Source organism: Pelodiscus sinensis, chromosome 14 (genome assembly GCF_052426305.1).
Source record: "Pelodiscus sinensis isolate ZL-2025 chromosome 14, ASM5242630v1, whole genome shotgun sequence".
Lineage (NCBI taxonomy): Eukaryota > Metazoa > Chordata > Testudines > Trionychidae > Pelodiscus > Pelodiscus sinensis.
In genome coordinates, this window is record NC_143065.1 from 39591959 (window position 1) to 39610546 (window position 18588).

The 18588-nt window shown below is 47.6% G+C and overlaps 1 protein-coding gene across 2 annotated transcripts in view; it reads right to left on the reverse strand.

Moving 5' to 3' along the window:
- PCSK6 (proprotein convertase subtilisin/kexin type 6) overlaps window positions 1-18588 on the reverse strand; it is a 160889-nt gene that overhangs the window by 100265 nt on the left and 42036 nt on the right. For both annotated transcript variants that reach the window (XM_075896922.2, XM_075896921.2), the window contains exons 3-6: window positions 10693-10803; window positions 9398-9541; window positions 5395-5471; window positions 2130-2218 (exon numbers count right to left, since the gene is read on the reverse strand). In XM_075896922.2, the coding sequence (XP_075753037.2) occupies window positions 2130-2218; window positions 5395-5471; window positions 9398-9541; window positions 10693-10803 (421 nt within the window). The remainder of the gene's footprint in view (window positions 1-2129; window positions 2219-5394; window positions 5472-9397; window positions 9542-10692; window positions 10804-18588) is intronic.

The window sequence follows — 18588 nt, forward strand, 5'->3', positions numbered from 1 at the left end:
ATGTTGGCTCAATTCAAAATATGGGGGAAAAGTCCACAAGGATCAGGCCAACTGAAGGGGGAGGGGCAAAGGGAGCCAAGCCCAGGGATTCAAAAGAGGGCCCAGGTTCCTGGCTGCTGCGGCTGTGGCAGCAGTGGTGACTGGAGCCCTGAGACCTTTAAATCGCCGCTGGAGTGCCGTGTGGTGTGCTCCAGGCAGCTGTGAGGGCTGCCTGGGGAGGCAGGGTGTGGCGTACTCGCAGCAGGACTGCCAACTCCAAACCAGGCCCTTTATCAAATGCGGAGCTAACCTTTTCCTTTTGACTTTCCCTGTTGATTGCCGCGAGAAGGCCAAGATCCAAGCTGCCACGGTTCCCAGGTTAGCCTGATCACAAGTGGACCATTAGTCTCTGAGGAGAATATAGAGCTGAACTGGGATGTTCTTGTTCCGCCATTGGAGCAGATGCAGCTGACTGCCAAGGAGAAGGGGCCACCCCAGCAGGACCTTTTGAAGTGTTGAAATTTGGTTTCATTCCACACTGGAACAACCCCAAAACCTTCTGGAAGTTTCTGGGGTTAGAGAGTCATGTCCTAATGACCACTTTGGGATCAGGATGTGAGCTCCCATTCATCCTGTGGACTACAGCACCGCCTAGAACGGAGCCAACCCAGCTTCAAATTCCAGCTCTGCCTGATTCGGACCAGAGATCTTCCATCTAGCTCAGGCAGGGCGAGCACTTGAACTGGGTCTCTCACATGCCAGGCTAGTGCCCAAAACACCAGAAATCTCTCACTCAAAAACCCAAAGAAACTCTTCTCAGTGAAACCCACACATGTGGGGAAGAGACTCCAAGCAGCTGTAGCCACCGGTGATCTGTACTAACTGAGGATCCACAGGATGCAGAGGGCCACACGGTCAGCAACGTCCTCGCAAGCTGATTTCAGTGGATCCCTAACTCTTCAAAAAAAACCGGACTCTGCTGTTGGGGGAGGGGAAAGAGGAGAGGTGCCTCTTCAGGGTTAATCTCAATTAAGGACATAAGGGCGTCCTTAACTATAGTGACTCAAAGCAGATCAAGACCAGGTCATGCTCCAGACCCCACTGGTCCCTTGTCAGTCTCAGTTCAAGAAATCACAACCCACCAGTCCAGACTGGCAGACAGGCCCGGTAACAAGAAGGAGGTGGGGAGGGGGACAAAAGGGGCATCTGCCCCCGGGTCTGGTGATTCAAAAGGGCCTGAGGTGGCTGAAGCCTCAGGTCCTTTAAATTACAGTGGGAGCCCCATGTAGCATGCTCCACACAGTACTAAGGGCTGAGGGGGTGGGGGAGATGCCATAGTCTAAGCGGCGTTCAGGATTGGCTGCCCCAGCCCCGCCCCTTCCACCTGAGGCCCTGCCCCTTCTGGGAGTGCAGAGGAGGCCTCTCCTCCACCTTACCCAAGGGCCCAGTGATAAGGTTGCCAGATGGTTGAAACAAAAATACCGAACACCTCCCCCTCCCCCTGCAAAAAAAAAAAAAACACCTAGAAAAAATTCTGTTAAGGGAAAAAAAAAAGGGGGGGGGGGGGAGATCAAAGTTGTTGAGCAAAAAAACCCAAAAGGACTCCAAGGGCTTAGTAAGCCAAATAAATAAATAAATAAATAAATAAATAAAACAGCCTGTCCCCTTTAAGAGTGAGTGCAGGGATAGGAACAGGGGAGCGATTGAGCACTAAGACCCAGGGGAAGCATTGCTTCCCTTAGGTCTTTTGGTTGGCAACCATTTTGTGCCAGCAGTCTTGGGGAACTGGGTAAGTATGAGGGTTGGGGTCGGGGGGTTGGGGGTATTGGGGGTTGGGGAGAATTCGGGGGAGGGGGAGGAAGTCGGGTGCTGAGTGTTTGTAGGGTTGCCAGGTGCCTGGCATTTTCGCCTCCTGGCCGGGGAAAAATTCAGAAAATACGGGACATCTCAGGTGTCCGGTATTCTCTGAATTTTTTTACTGGACAGGAGCCGAAAATACCAGACTATCCGGGTGAATACTGGACACCTGGCAACCCTACCTGGCAAGGGTGTTGACTCCCCTGCTGCCAGAACTACAGGTCCAGGAAATAAAGGCGTACAAGTAGCAAACCATATGCAGCGAGAAAGCCACCGTCTAGCTCCAGCCTTACCTCCGACTCTTGCATTGTACGCGATGCCCACTACACAATTGGAGTTGTTTGCCTTCGCTGCCACTTGTCCAGCACAGCGGGTGCCATGTCTGAAAAGAGAATTTACAGTCAGGATCAGAGGTGGCAACAGATGCTGCCAGGCCCTGGGCAGCGTGTATTTGTGTGTCGGGGGGGAGGGGGGGGACAGGAGAATGAAGCCCCAGGCAGGAGGGGCAAGGATAGGAGCCCTCTGCACTGCCCAGACTATGCCGCGTCTCCCCAGCCAGCCCCTCAGTGTGTACCCGACCACCTCATGCGGGGCTCTGGTGGTGATTTAAAGGGCCACTGTTCCGGCTGTGCATGGACGGTGACACCCAGCATCATGACACCACTGCTGACAGTCCCATTGCCGCTTAAGCTACTTGCAATGTCATAGCCCAGCCTTCCTACCTCCCTCATTCTACAGTGATGCCAGAGTGCTCCATCCCACGGGCAAGCTCACAGACAGGTGTACAGCTTTGGCAGCAGAAGAAACCGATGTGAGAGGGCAGAAGCACAATAAGGGCCCGGGGAAGAGGGGAAATTAGTGGCCAGGTAAATGGCTTTTTTGTATTAATATTCCCTTTTCAAATGTGCTGCCACGTGGAAGTCCCACTGTAATTTAAATTCAAAACGTGCAACAACGTTTTGGCCTCTAATCCGCTCAGGAAAATGCTCAGAGGGTTGGTTTCACAAAGGGAATTCACAGAAGGTGAACTCTTAAAACAGTTTCTAGTTAGTCCCTCTAGACGAGAGGACACATTTCCAGTCACCTGGGCAAGAGTTCTACCACCCGGCTCCTCTTAGCAGCAGCAGGTGTCACATGAACAACAAACCCCTGAACATCAAGTCGAACGTTCACCCCCTCTCTCTTCACAAATTGGCCTTTGGAAGATTCCCCTGCACGAGGCCCGTTGCACACAGGGAGGAGAACAGGCTCATTATTAGTCTTCGGTGGGTCATTTGGGACGTAGGGCATGAAAAGTCTATTGGCATTGCGTTTGCTGGATCGATAGCAAGTTACTTGGCAACTGGTGTTCACCGCATGAGGGGAGCTTTGCTGTATGATCACAGACATATATATGCCACAGTTAGGAGGACAGAATTGAATTAAAATAACAGGTTCCGGTCCGGAGGAGAAGGGGGAAAGAGAGTTGAGCTGATAGCGTGCAGACACTTGCTACAAGTGTGGTATTTTAATCGGTGTTCCGGCCTTACCAAGGCCTTGTCTACACTATAAATGGAAGATCGTCGCTATTTTGATTGATCTTCTGGAGTTCGATTTAGTGAGTCTAATTAAGACTCGCTAAATCATACTCAGAGGGCAACCCCCACTGGTGTACGGTACTCCTCCTTTTGTGAGGAGTAAGGGAAGTTGATAGGAGCATTTACCCCCATCAGCCTCCTGCTGTGGAGACTCCACCAGGCTCAGCTTAAGGTAAGCTGACTCCAACTACGTATTCTACATAGCTGGAGTTGCAAACCTTAAACTGAGTTGTCGGGTCTAGTGTAGACCCGGCCCAAAATACTTCTCGCCTGTCTCCTACAGGACTGGGAGGGATTTAGAAAAGGGTGAGAGAATGAGGAAAGGGCTGTAAAAACATTCAGATAAAGAGAGATTAGAAAGACTGGGATGGTTTCTCTTAGAAAGGAGGCAGATAAGTAGGGACTTGACAAAAAGTATATACAATAATGAATGGTTTAGAAAAGGTAAGCTTCTGTCCTCAAAACACAACAAGGAGACAACCAATACAAAGATGCCTTCTGAGGTGTAGCCGAGTTAGTCTGTAACTGGAAAAACTTTAAAAACAACAAATAGACTGAGGAAGAGGGTTGTACCCACGAAAGCTCATGATACCATCCACATGTTTTGTTAGTCTCTAAGGTGCTGCAAGACTATTTGTTGTTTAAGTTTTTCCAATACAAAGATGGTAAATTAAAATTTGAAAAAGAAATGCTTTCCCGCCCAACTCATAATTAGACTGTGGAACTCATTGCTACAGGAAATTGCAGAGGCCAAGTCTCTGCAGGATTCCGAAAGGGGTTGGATACTGAGATGGGTATCAAGACTTTCCAGACTCATCCTAACTAGCAATAAGAATGCTGGTTGGGATATTAAATCTCGTGCTGCAGAGTTTAAGTGAATCTTGATTAGAGATCAGTGTGAAGCAGGGGTCAGATTTCCAAGTCTCCTTATTAGAGAGTTCCATCGCCCTTCTTGGTAGCATCATGCACTGGTCACGGTCAGAGACAAGACACTGGACAAGATGGCCTATGGGCCTGATCCATTTTTAAGGCGTGGGCAAGGAAGGACAGTGTATGGTGATCTGAAAACAGTGGGTGACATTAAATAGATGCCTACATGTCACACACCTTCCCCCCCTTGAAGAGTGAACTGTTGCAGCCCACCTTGCTCACCGCCTTGCTGGGGCCTGGTAGAAGACAGGGGGTTCTTATGAAGAGCCAGAGAGGAATGAGAAGCAGAGAGGGGAAGATCATGAGCCTATAGAGAGTGGGTAAGGTTCCTGCAGGGAAGGCCCTGATGCCAAGGGAGTTTAGAAGCCAGGGCCAGAAAGCTGAGCTCCAGGCTGGTAACGCCTGGGAGTGATGGCTGAATCAGAAGAGGTAAGACAGACCCCGTAGGAAGGAGGGGCTGGGTCAGGCCCAATTTAAAACTGAGGTAAACTACCAGTGGAGAGACACCATTGGATTCTGTTTGTGACCGTCTCTGTTGCCTGTTGGAGTCGAGCTGCTGAAGGGTCGATCACGGAGACCAAGAAGAACAGTACAAGCCCCAGAAGGAGGGCTGTGGGGGTCCCTTAGTCAAGAAGGAAGGGTTTGGGCCTAGCGGGCCACTGGAGACCATGTGCAAAATGGAATAAGCCAGATCCCACTCGAGGATTCTACCTTTAACTATTTGCAGCCTACTAGAATGACTTACTAACTGTCACCATTCTGCAGTACTCATCATGCACATGTTGTATGGCATGTAATGGCTTAATGGTCAAGGCACACGACTAGAGGCCAGGAACTCCTAAGCTCTAAGCATAACTCGGACAAGTACCCTTGCAGGAGTCACTGTCTCTCTGCCTCACTTACCCCATCTATGAAATCCCAAGAGAGCTAAGGCTTCCTGTGCTATTAACCCACCCGTCTGGGAGGAAGCTACTGAGGTTCATGTCTGTGACATGCTTGGAAAGTACCACACAATTTAAGGGCGAGGGGCATTATAAGGAAGGCAACATACTTATTCTCGTTGCTGGCATCGTAGCGTGGATTTGGGTCACAGTCATTGTCATTGACATCATAGCTCGCCTGAGGATCCTAAAAACATTGCACCTTCATTAGTAAGTCCCAGAAGGGTCGGCGTGTTAATCTGTGACTTTAAAAACAACGCGTAGTCCTGTGGCACTAACAAAAATATACAGCTACAGTGTCATGAGCGCCCTGCATCGTCTAACCAGTGAGCACAACTAGTCAATCTGACTTAGAGAAACGCTGAATTCACCCAGCAAATGTAACTGGGCGCGATCTTCTAAGCACGCCCCAAGAAAGCGTGCCTCCCCTTGGGCGCTACATTTAACAAACGATCATAACATTAGCGTGGGACGACTTTCCTCCTTCAAAGCAGCGATGTAAATGAAGCCGTGCCCACTGCTGGGATCTGACAGACAGAGGCCTCTCCTGGGTTAGCAATAGTTCAGGCACAACCAAGATGCCAGGTTCATTTATTGCAGAGCGCCCTTTCCCTAATCTTTGTCTCACCCCTGACAAGAAAGCAGTTCAATATCTTCTACTTTCCCAATTACGCCCTTCCGGGCAGCTGCGAAGTATTTGCTCTACAAATAAAGCAAAATGCTTAAATGAAAAGCCTGTGAGCTAGGGGAGATACTACACTCGCACTCCGAGTGCTGGGGCTGGGGAACTGGCCTAGACAATAACCTGGCCCTTCTAATTTAATTCTCAAGTATTTGCTTAAGACGAACAAAGGCTATCAGCATTCGTTATTCAATCCAGCATGCTCCTCAGGCTGGGAACCAGAGCTTGCAAGCCTAGAGGAGAAACAGCTTAACAGGGATCTCTGAAATTTCCAAGGCATTTCTTTTTCCTGAGTGTCTAATTGCTCGTGAGCCAGTGGAGCATTCCTGTGCATTTGCGGGATGTGAGCGCTTCTTTAAAAGGGTTTAGAAAGCACCTCACCCAGCTCTTTTACAGCTACTGACAACAAAGGATGAATCTATTCAGAGTGATTCACTTTGCACAGTGAGCAGAATCCTGTGGTCCATCATTTCTCACCCACGGGAGTTTGCCTCATAGGGAATGAGGGAAAACACAGCAAGAACCCCAGGATCTGAGATTAAAATCATTAGCTCTTGGGGCATGTCTATAACAAAGGCATTTCAAACCTACCAAAGCAGTAAAAAGAAGAGGATTCTGGGCACAGAAGGTGGTCAGAAACGTTTCCTGTCAATATCTTACAGGCCTGTGCTGTTTATGTATTAGAACATTGTCAACTGTTGTGGGAGACACATCAGCCTAGATAGATTCATGGAGATTAGGTCCATCAATGGATAATAACCAGGATGGGTAGGAGGTCTCTAGCCTTTGTTTGTCTGGAAATGGATGACAGGGGAGGGATCACGTGAGGATTGCCTGTTGTGTTCCCTCCCTCTGGGGCATCTGATATTGGCCACTGTCGGAAGACAGGACACTGGGCTAGATGGACCTTTGGTCTGACCCAGCATGGCTGATCTTATGTTCTTAACCAGTGAAACACTTGGCTTGACAGGTTAAAAGTGTTTCAGTTCCTGTTTATAACCCAGCAAGGCATTCCATGCACACACCTGCTTCATCCGAATACTGAGCTAGCAGAGGGTCTTCACAGGAAAAGAGTGAGAACCAGGAAATTGTGGTAAATGTATCGACTCCATACAGTATGTGTCATGGTCAGGCTAGAGGGGTAAATCATATCATAGAATCATAGAATAATAGGACTGGAAGGGACCTCAAGAGGTCATCGAGTCCAGCCCCCCGCCCTCAAGGCAGGACCAAGCTCCATCTACACCATCCCTGACAGATGTCTATCTAACCTGTTCTTAAATATCTCCAGAGAGGGAGATTCCACCACCTCCCTTGGCAATTTATTCCAATATTTGACCACCCTGACAGTTAGGAATTTTTTCCTAATGTCCAATCTAAACCTCCCCTGCTGCACTTTAAGCCCATTACTCCTTGTCCTGTCCTCAGAAACCAAGAGGAACAAATTTTCTCCTTCCTCCTTGTGACACCCTTTTAGATATTTGAAAACCGCTATCATGTCCCCCCTTAATCTTCTTTTTTCCAAACTAAACAAGCCCAGTTCATGAAGCCTGGCGTCATAGGTCATGTTCTCTAGACCTTTAATCATTCTTGTCGCTCTTCTCTGTACCCTTTCCAATTTCTCCACATCTTTCTTGAAATGTGGCACCCAGAACTGGACACAGTACTCCAGCTGAGGCCTAACTAGTGCACAGTCCGTGTTGCCAAGATAGAATGTAATCCAAAGCCCTCAGGTTCCTCATGAGGATTTGGGGGTTGGGTGATTGGCAATTAGGATCTTTCAGTTAAAAAGTCAGCCTGACTCAGGTATTAGATTTCCCTGGGCCAGGAAAGAGATTAGCTGTGGAAAGTCTTAGGTCTTGCTTGTTCTGTTTTCCAACTCTGGCTCAGCAAAGCCATTGACATCATCTTTGTCTTTGACCACAGGAGGCTTCCTAATCCAAACTAGCTAGTCCGTGCCGCGTGTAGCCGCGCGGCACAGAGTCCGAACTAGCCGGCATTTAAAAATGGCACCGGCTGGCTTCATGCAAATGAAGCCCGGGAAATTCAAATCCCGGGCTTCATTTGCAACTCCGTATGACTACATTACCCCTCCTAGTTCGAACTAGGGGAGTAGTGTAGACATACCCTTAGATAGCTATTCATTCATTAATCATGTAACCACACAAAATCTTAGCAGCTACACGATTATTCGATAGTCCCCGGGGCTGGATTCAGCAGCCAGTGCACTCCCGGCCCCACTCCCAGGAAGCTCCCTGACACCCCTTGCTGCTGCCTCTGTATCAGAGGCAGCAGCGTGGGGTGGCAGGCAGGAGCCGGTCTGCGAGGGGAGCGGGTTTAACAATCAGACTGGGTCCCACCTGTTGCCCTGTGTTGCTGCCTCTCTATTAGAGGCAGCAGTGTGGGGCGGCAGCAGCCCCTGTCCGTGGGGGGTCCGAGCTCCCCATCGACAGGAGCTGCTCCAGCATCCCACAGAGCAGCCTCTGTCCAAGGTAAGCCTGGGCCCGTTGTGGACAGAGGCTGCTCCACAGCAGCACCCCCTATCCGCAGGGGGCCCAATTCCCCCATGAACAGGCTGCGCAAGCATCCCTCTCCTTCCCTCCCCCGCCGCCTCTGATAGAGAGGCAGTAACGCAGGGGAGGATGGGAGGCAGCTCCATGAAGCCGGTGCTCATGGGGAGTTGGCTTTAAAGCCAGCTTCCCCCGAGGGCTGTCTCCCACCTGCCCCCCCCCCCAGCCTCTGTGGGAGGTAGCAAGGGGGAGAGGCAGGTGGCTCCATATAGCCAGCATGCACAGAAAGCTGGCTTCAAAGCTGACTCCCCATGTGTACCAGTTCCCGCCTGTCTCCCTCACCATCAGAGGCAGCAGGGCTGGGGTGGGGTGGAGTGGGGAGGCAGGCTGTGCCACAAAATCGGATGCTCATGGGGAGCTCGCTTAAAAGCGAGCACTGGCTCCCACCTTAAAAGCGAGCACATGGGCACTGGCTCCCACCTCCCCACCCTTGCTGCCTCTGATACAGAGGCAGTAAGGGGGGAAGTCTGTGTAGTTTACAGGAATAACCGATAAACCCAGGCTTATCGGTTAATCGTTTCCTCGACTATACACTAACATCCCTAGATTTTACTCTACAAGAAACTGATGAAGGTTTAATAACATTCTACCACCACTTCCTAATCATGTTTATTTCAAATCTGAAGTTTTGGTGTTTTTCTTCACCCTTCTTCTATACAGGACTTATCTTAGGTTATGTTTTTAATTGTAAAGTTCTTCAGAAACAAATTCAGTGTCTGTGGGGGAAGTCTCTGCTCCCATTTTCCTTGAAGCACTATCATTTTCCCCAGGATATTTTCCAGTTGAGATTCCGGTCTAAAAGATTAAAATGCAAATACACACACACACGCACACACACACACACACACACACACTACTTACATAGTTCTCTACAAGATCAGGATGACTGGTCTCTATGCCATCATCAAGAATGGTCACCACCACATTTTTGCCAGTGTATCCTCTCTGCCAGGCGGCTAGAATATTCATGTCTGACCGGCAGGGATTGTTTTTATCTCCACAGTGCTGAGGGCAGAAATAGCAAAGGGCAAATTGAAAACATTACCCAATTCAGCTGAAAAGTGGCACTGTGCAAGCAAATCAAATAATCTGGCAATACATTTACATTGGACGATTTATCAAGCTATTTGTAAAGCTGTTTTAAATATTCAGACTAGATCAAGAAATCCCCAAACAAATCAATGAGGGGAACTGAAATCTTAATATCATTAGGTTCATCCACTTCAGGTAGGGATCTTCAACTTTGTCTGAATATAAAGTAGCATTTCTATTAAACTTCTTTATTTGAAATTACTTTCCCCCGCCAAACACCAATTAATGAACCAAAATAAAATTAAGTTACTGCATAGAGGTATTTTCAACCCTTTTAAGCTTAAAATTGTGTGCCAATGATAAAATGGTCACTATGAAAGCTAATTACAGCAGAATAATAACACACAGCTTTTCCATAGCACTTTTTGTCAGGCAGATCTGAAAGCACTTTATGCGGGAGGTCAGTAGCATCATCCCAATTTTACAGACGTGGAAACTGAGGCACAGGAAAGGCCATGACTTGCCCACTGTCACTCAGCAGGCGAGTGGCAGAACCAGTAAGAGACCCCAGGACACCTGAGTCCCAGGTCGATGCAGAATCATTAGGCCACGCTGCCTCTAAAACTACATTCTTCTGCAACTTGGGATATAGTAATACAGCAACAAAGCACTATCATGGAAACAAACACGGCTGTCAGTGAGTTACACTGTCAGGATACGAATACACAGCAACATTATTTCAAAATAACTTAGTCCGCATGTACACTGCCGGCAGTTATTTCGAAATAATGTTGAAAAACTGTCACGCTGGAGGACTTACTCTGACCCCTGTAACCCTCATTGTACGAGGAGTAAGAGAAGTCAGAGGAAGAGTGAGCTATTCTGAAATATGTGCTCCCAGTTTCGAAATAAGCTACACAATTGACAACATCCATTTGCGCAACTTATTTCAAGTTAAGCCCTGCTGTGTAGATGCAACCTCAGTGAAATTAAGCAATTTCTCTCTCGCTCTCTCTCTCTCTCTCTCTCTGTGTTGCGCACGCTCTGTGGTAAGTGCTCTGTAAACTAACTCTGCCATAGCAAAATTCCTGGCTAGCAAAAGGAAGACAACCAAAAATACTCACCACATACCACATTTTAGACCACATCGGGTCATTGAAGTGAATCAAATGAGAGTCACCTCGGACATGTCTCTTAACTCTTCGTTTCACTTCCTGCTGCTGTAGCCACTTCACCTACACAGATTTTAAATTATTATTATTATTATTATTATATTGAATAAGCAAATAAAGATAACACAAAAATCTGGCCACTCAAACTTAATATCTACATATATTTGAGAGAGTATGTGTGCCTCTCTGCATCTGTCCACCTGGGAGTCCATTTGTTCAAGAACTCCTCTTAAAACAGTAAAAGCGAGGCCACCAAATGAAACTAATGGGCAGCAGGTTTAAAACAAATAAAAGGAAGTTCTTCACACAGCGCATAGTCAGTCTGTGGAACTCCTTGCCTGAGGAGGTTGGCTAGGACTATAACAGGGTTTAAAAGAGAACTAGATAAATTCATGGAGGTTAAGTCCATAAATGGCTATTAGCCAGTCTGGGTAAGGAATGGTGTCCCTAACCTCTGTTTGTCAGAGGGTGGAGATGGATGACAGGAGAGAGATCACTTGATCATTACCTGTTCAATTCACTCCCTCTGGGACATTTGGCATTGGCCACTGTCGGCAGACAGGGTACTGGGCTGGCTGGACCTTTGGTCTGACCAAGTATGGCCATTCTTATGTTCACCAAATTTGGTATACAGCTGCTTCTTATCATAACACAAAGCAAAATAAGGGGTTGGTGGTGCCAGGAAAATGGGATGTGCCTGGAATGGGATTGCTTCTCATAAAATTGTAAAGAAAAAAAAGAGAGAGAGAATCATCAGGCAGATGGAAGGGGCTGGCTGGAGATGTCTCCACATTGGGGGCTGCCCCAGCCCCAAGCTTCCAAACCCCCTCAGACACCCTTTAGGCAGGGCAGGGGGATCCTGTCCCCAATTCATACAGGAACATTTCAGGCTGTTCCTTTTCATCAGGGAGCGAGGGGAAAGTGCACAGTCTGCTGCATTCCTCACTCTGGCTGGGGAGCTCAGGGAGCAAACATACCTGGATCTGCCCTCCACCAGGGGACCTGCACCCCTCCCCTGGCTATTCCCGCTGGAGCTGCAGCAACCATGGAGAAGTGCTTCTCACCTGGACCAAAGCTGCTGCAGTGAGAGAGGGCTAGGGTTGTCCTCTCTCCCCAGGACAGCCTGCATCCTGAACCCCTCCTCCCCAGCCCCACCCCAGAGCAATGATTTAAATGAAGAAAAACATTAAGTTAAGGACCCGAGCAACACTGGGTAAATCTTCTAGTAGAGTAAAAATAAAGAATCTCAAGCAAACAGAACAACTTTTGAAATAGAAAGGCCTTTAACATTATATTCCAAACTCATCTTTAACCGGTCAGGGGATGATTTTCCTCCCCATGGAAAAGCTAGAACAAATTTAGATTTTGCATAGGGCTATGTTCTATCCGTGAAAGAAAATGAACTAACTCACAGATGCAAGAGGTCAAGGCTACCGCTTGTCTTCTTTGCAGGCTACTTTATTACATTTGTAAGTTTAACAGTGCTACAGCTGGAATAGGTAAGGCGATCGTCTAATGAGATGTTCTGGATGCAAGCAGGGCCCAAGCCTACAAGCCATGACAGATGTGGAGGAGCATTGTCACAAAGCACTAACACTTGCATCTGACAACAGAACATACAGGCTACGTCTACACTGGCATCCTTTTCCGTTATAAGTATTTCCAGAAAAAGTGTGTCTACATTGGCAGGATGCTTTTCCAGAAAAGCACTTCTTCCAGAAAAGCGTCCGTGCCAATGTAGACGCGCTTTCCCGCAAAAAAGCCCCGACCGTCATTTTCGCGATCGCGGCTTTTTTGTGGAAAAGAAATCTCTGCTGTCTCCACTGGCCCTTTTCTGGAACAGTTTTCCGGAAAAGGACTTTTGCCCAAACGGGAGCAGCATAGTTTTTCCGGAAAAGCACTGATGATTTTACATGAGATCGTCAGCGCTTTTCCGGAAATTCAAGTGGCCAGTGTAGACAGCTGGCAAGTTTTTCCAGAAAAGCAGATGATTTTCCGGAAAAACTTGCCGGTCTAGACACAGCCACACAGTGCCAAAGCACAGCTACAGTGGCGATGGGGACTCCCACAACTACCATCAGTGTCGTGTACTTCCTGGCTTTGCTGGAGGCCGCTTGGGACATTCTTCCCCTGCAGTGTCTGGTGAGGGTGTAGGGAGCTGGGTGTTTAAAGGGGCTGTTACTCATTTTTGTGTGTGGTGAGTTTTTTGTTTGGTTTTTTTTTTTTTTTGCTTGCTCAACAAAAAATCCTGGCTGCCGGGGTCCCGTCGAAACTGTTCGAATCGGGCCCCGCATTTCCTAAAGCCGGCCCTGTCCGAAATAATGCTGCTGTGTAGACATACCCTAATTGACGTCATTGGGACTGGAATGCCATCCTCTGTTCTTTAAAATGAGGAAACCTGAGAGCTGGTCCATAACCTTCAGTCTCCTTGCTGTCAGGTTTATTAAGGGTTACAAAACAGGAATAGCCAGTCTCAAAGAGCTAACACGGTCCAGCATTAGTCAGTTTTAAACAAGGTTCAAGGCTGGGTATACAGAAATTTCAGCTTGCTTGGTACCATTGCAAAAAACCCACATCATTATGAATCCTTTTCATCTTTTAAAAAGAAGGAAAGACAGTTGAAATATTAAGTAAGGCTTTCCTCTGAGCCACATCCCTTTTCCCCTTTAGATTGAGAGGGTTGATTGTTAGTAGGGAAAAAAATCCCTTGTTTGACCGTCTTTTAGGTGGTATCAAAAATATTAATGCCTGTTCTATTGGAGGAAAAACAGATGCTAGCTAAGATGAGATACAGCTGTTGTTAAAGTCTGGTCCTATTTCTTAGAAGGCCAAACACAACACATACATAAGAGAGGAAGAGGAAGAACAGCAAAGATAGAAAATGCAGCTTCCAATTCATGTAGACCGTCAGTTGTTGCCTCACTACTGGGAATACAGGCTCAGAACAAAAACGAGTCCAACGCCTGGCAAACTTGTACCAGAATCAGGCTGTGTAGGCCACCACTTTTAGTTGCATCTTTGGTCACAGGCTCACAATGTCCAGTCTTGGCCAGCTAATCCAGACTGGTCAGACAGAAAGCAAAGGAGGACAGACATGGGAAGAAAGAAAATGCTGGGAGGAGGAGAGGAGAACAGCACAGGCAAAAAGGATGCATGGGGGTGAGGATAAATGGCAAAGCCTTACAGCCCATGGAGCGATTGGGAGCTAGTCAGAGCCAATGGAGGCAGTGATGTCATCTAGGTTCTGGTTTTTGGCCCAATCTAGTTTGGACATCTTTTGAGATATCTAGTGGTATTATGGCAGATCCCTGGTATCCTGGAGACAGCGCAGGTGGCAACCGTATTGGTAGAGCTCACTCCTTCCCTTCTTTCAATTAGCAATCATTGCCCTTTTCCATTCATTTCCTCAAATTTTCCTCAAACAATCTTTTAAGGACGCCAAAAGGGAGCCATGGGTGGACTAGTCCATCCCTCACTATTCTGTGAGGCCTTATTACCAACACACTACATTCGGTTCACTGATTTCCAGTCCCCCACTTTTCTTTACGCCAGGCACAATCTGAATGCAGTCCTTGAGATACAGTAATTACTCGTTTAACACGTGCCCACTTAACACGTTTTCACAATAGCACATTTTTTTTAGGGAATGTTTTTTGAATAACACGACCGTCCCCGAAATAACATGAAAATAATCAAGTGGAGGACTACTTCGCACGGCGGTATAAGTTGGTGAAAATAGTGATACAGTAAACTTCCGATTATCCAGCACCTTTAGGTTCCAGGGGGTGCCAGATTATCAGCTATGCTAGACTATCAAAAGGGAGGGCTATGAGGGGTCTGGGGTGGGGTGGGGTGGGGGGGATGCTACCCCAGACCCCTCATAGCCCCCCTTCCGATAGTCTGGCTCTGCCTCAGGCGTCCCCGATTCAGCCGCTGCTGGTCAGTTTCAGCAGCAGCTGAATCCAGGATGCCTGGGGCAGAGCAGCTGGGGTGCTGCCGGGTTGGTCCGGTAGTGCTGCTCTTCAGCGCTGTGAGACCAACCCGGCAGCACCTCAGCTGCTCTTGGGGACGCCTGGGACAGAGCAGTTGGGGTGCAGCCGGGTTGGTCCCGCAGCACCGAGGGACAGCACTACGGGACCAACCCGGCAGCACCCCAACTGCTCTGCCTCCAGCTTTCCCGATTCAGCTGCTGGTCAGTTTCAGCAGCTGCTGAATCAGGGAAGTCGGGCGCAGAGCAGCTCCAATTGTCTGGCAGCCAGAGCACTTCCAGGTTGATGGTGCCGGACCATCAGGAGTGCTGGAACATTGGATGCCGGACCAATGGAGTTTTACTGTAATACACATGAGCGGATGAACACACGTGGTCACAGTGCTCCTCCGCTCACTTACATGTTTATCTTTGTGTTTTAACAAACCACAGTGAGTTGTGGCGCTAAATATCTTGTGTTGACATTGACGACCCAGCACCAACAAAAAATTGACTTTGCCGCCGCCACCACCACCTGAAACGCAACCCCCACCTTTTCCATAATTTCTTATGGGAAAATTGACGCCACGTAGCACGTTTTCGTTTAGCATGAACATTTTCAGAAACGCATCTATCGTGTTAAATGAGGAATTACTGTATATCAATCAGCCTTTTGTACTAATTCAGCCTCCCTTCTGCACCTTTTCCCCATCAGCACTTGTTGGACTGGGCTGTTGTGGCATTTTATGAACTTTCACTTGTCTTTCACAGTGAAGCCCACAGGTGAGGTACAATTGTAGGTCCAATTATCGCAACTGCAGGGTCATTGCCTCTGCTGCTCGTCTTTCATTCGCTAGCACTGAAACCAAGGCGGCATCATCTAAGCACACCAGAATGCGCTTTACTACTTCGTTAAAATGCAGCCTGATCCAAGGTCCGCATTCAGACCGTTCACGTTAATAATCAAGCCCCTGAAAGCCCTATCACACAGGCCCTTAGTGTTGATGGAGTGTGCTTTTTCATGCTCACGTGAGCATGGGTTCCCATGTCAACAATGCAAGCTGGCCCCAAAGCCACACATCTGTATCCCACAACCTTGAGTTCCTGAGTCTTTGCTGCTGAATGGAAAAGGGAGGGCTTGTTTGCGCACTGCTCTGGATCGAAACCACATTTTCTCCAGACTGAATGCCCTGATGGAAGCTGCTATTCATCTTCCATAAACTGCAATTAATAAGTCAAGCATGAAGGAGGTCATTGCTTCAGCAGGCTCAAAAGTGCCAGGTTATTTATTTTTTTCCCCTGAGAATTCTGCCATCTGCCTAAAGTAAGCAGTTCTCTGCTTCTAGGCTCAAAAAAGTCACTATTTATCCTTTTTAGCAATAACTATTCAGGAGCGCGATCTTGGAGTCTTTGTGGATAGTTCTCTGAAAACATCCACTCAGTGTGTAGCAGCAGTCAAAGCAGCAAACAGAAGGTTAGGAATCATTTAAAAAGGGATAGAGAATAAGACAGGGACTATCTTATTGCCTCTCTAAATCCATGATACGCCCACATCGTGACTACTGTGTACAGACTCATGCTTCCTTCCCATTGCTCATCGGAACTACCCGGGCTTGAATGAAACATTTGTATGAAACTAGGGCAAATGTAAAAACTGTTTAAAACATTTTAAACATAAAAATATGAAAAATGGTTTTACATTTTTTACTGACAGCGTCTTTATTCGTCCTGTTCTTGCCAGCCCTTCCGCCCAGGCAGAAAGGCACAGAAAGGGTCAGGACCTGCTGTGCCCCCAAGGATGAGGCCAACCCTCCAAACTGGACCTGACCCACATCCCTCTCCAGACCAGGGGCAGTGGTGATGGTGAGGGAGGAGGAAGGGAAGACTGGGAGAGGTACAGTCCATCCCATGGGTGCTGGTGAAGATGGATGGGGCAGAGGGCCTCTCCCAGGGAAGTTACTGGCAGAAGAGATGGGGCAGAGGGAACTGGGGGTCTTCCCCCTAAGGGTGCTGCTGAGGGGGGAGGGATGGAACACGGGGAATTGGCCTCCCGTTGCTCCGAGGGGCAGAGGCCAATCGGCTTACCTGGAGCAGGGGGCATTCATTGGTCAGGGAGTCCATTCACAGGGTGCTGGTGCCACCTCCTGTCCTGAATGGCCTGGACACACCCCCTCAGGCTCCTCTGTCTCCACATTCAAATACTGGCAGGGCCGAGGCTGGAGTGGACTCATGGGGCAGGGAAGCTGCATTGCTAGGTCCTCTTTTCTCTGCTTCCTCACACTACCACATAAAAGGTGGCTGTTTTAAAAGTGTCCCGCAGTCCTGCTCTTTATTTCTTCTTTTAATCTTTTCCTGCTCTCTCATGCAAACACAGTGCTGTATACTCCCCCGTCCAAAGAATTCCCCCATTTTTCTTCACTGAAAGCATTCAGTAGTGACAGATCATACAGAATGTTTAGAAATATGCACACTTCATTTCTTGCTTTAACACAAGTAGCTGTGCCACTATTTCAACATGTGTTGTGAGTTAAAGTTAAATGACTGCAGCTGAAAGAAGGTTTTAGTTCAAAATATTTTCTGATAGCTTTTTCATCAAAATTTGTGTAGGAATCTGGGATTTTTTAGGGTTTGTTTGTTTGTTTTACTTTTTCATTGAAAAACTCAAAATCTAAAAATGGATCTTGGTTATTATTTGCACTTGAAAACTGAGAATTTTTGGCTAGTTGGGAAAAATTTTCAATTAAAAATAAAAATTTTTTGCCTGTCCATCTGCAATTTTTGCAACTTTGATTGCCAAGAAGCAAACTTTTTTTTTTTGTAAATTTCCAGTTGTCCAGGACAGTAACTAGAGTTTGGGTTCAATTCATTTTTAAAATAAAAATTTTAAAACGTTTAATAACAAAAATTGACAAAATGAAAACAGTTTTCATTTTAAGTGAATTTTTTCCACAGGAACAACAAATACCAGCTCTGTAAAAGTCACTATACTGGTCATTAACACAGGGTTGAAACATTATTGTGCTTTTTATATCTGTTCCAAGTGAAAATCTACATGCTGAGTAACTGTCTTGTTGGACATGACCAGTGCTAAAAGAAGACAGTGGGGAGACAAGTCTCCTAAATTTGAACCATTTTATGTAAAAACAGCCTTTCCGGATCATGCTTGTCAGGGTGCTATGCTAGTTGGGTCACATTATGAATGTGACTTCACAGATACATAAAACTTATTTCAGCATTCCCAGGTGCCTGGGACAATAGCTTATTTCCCGCCTTTCTGAGTGTCACTGATTCACACTAGTTTGCCAAATGTCAGTACAGTGGTATCGTCACAGAGCACATCAGTCACCGCCAGAGTGTCGCCTCCTTCTGGTTGTTCTGGAGATTAGCTCAATCACCCCCGTCCACAGTCTGCACCTCATCACTCCTCCACAGTCCACCTACAATTCCTGCAGCATCAGAACCTGCTGTGTCCTCTTCATGGTTTGGCCTTCCAGCCATGTCACTATCCATGTTCCCTCCTTTCCAATGGAGTTGAGCTCCTGGTCCTGCCACTTCCCCAGCAGTAAATGGGGAGATCCAGGCCCACCCACTACTGTGGGTCACAGCCCAGGGACCCTGTGGATCACAGCAGGAGGGTGCAACTCTATTATGGATGCATTTCTCTAGGCACTTCCCAGCAGCAACAGCCCCTAATTCACAGCAGCCTGTCCAGAGCACCTTTTCTGTTCCCTGGATTCTGGCCCACACTGCTGTCCAAGGTGCTGCAGCCTAATCAGTCCTCCCTCCTCAAACTCTAAGCAGCTACTGACTCTGCTCTGCCTTGAGGCTCTTTTTATATGGACATGCTGGGCACTAATTAGCCATGTCTCACAGTCCCTGTC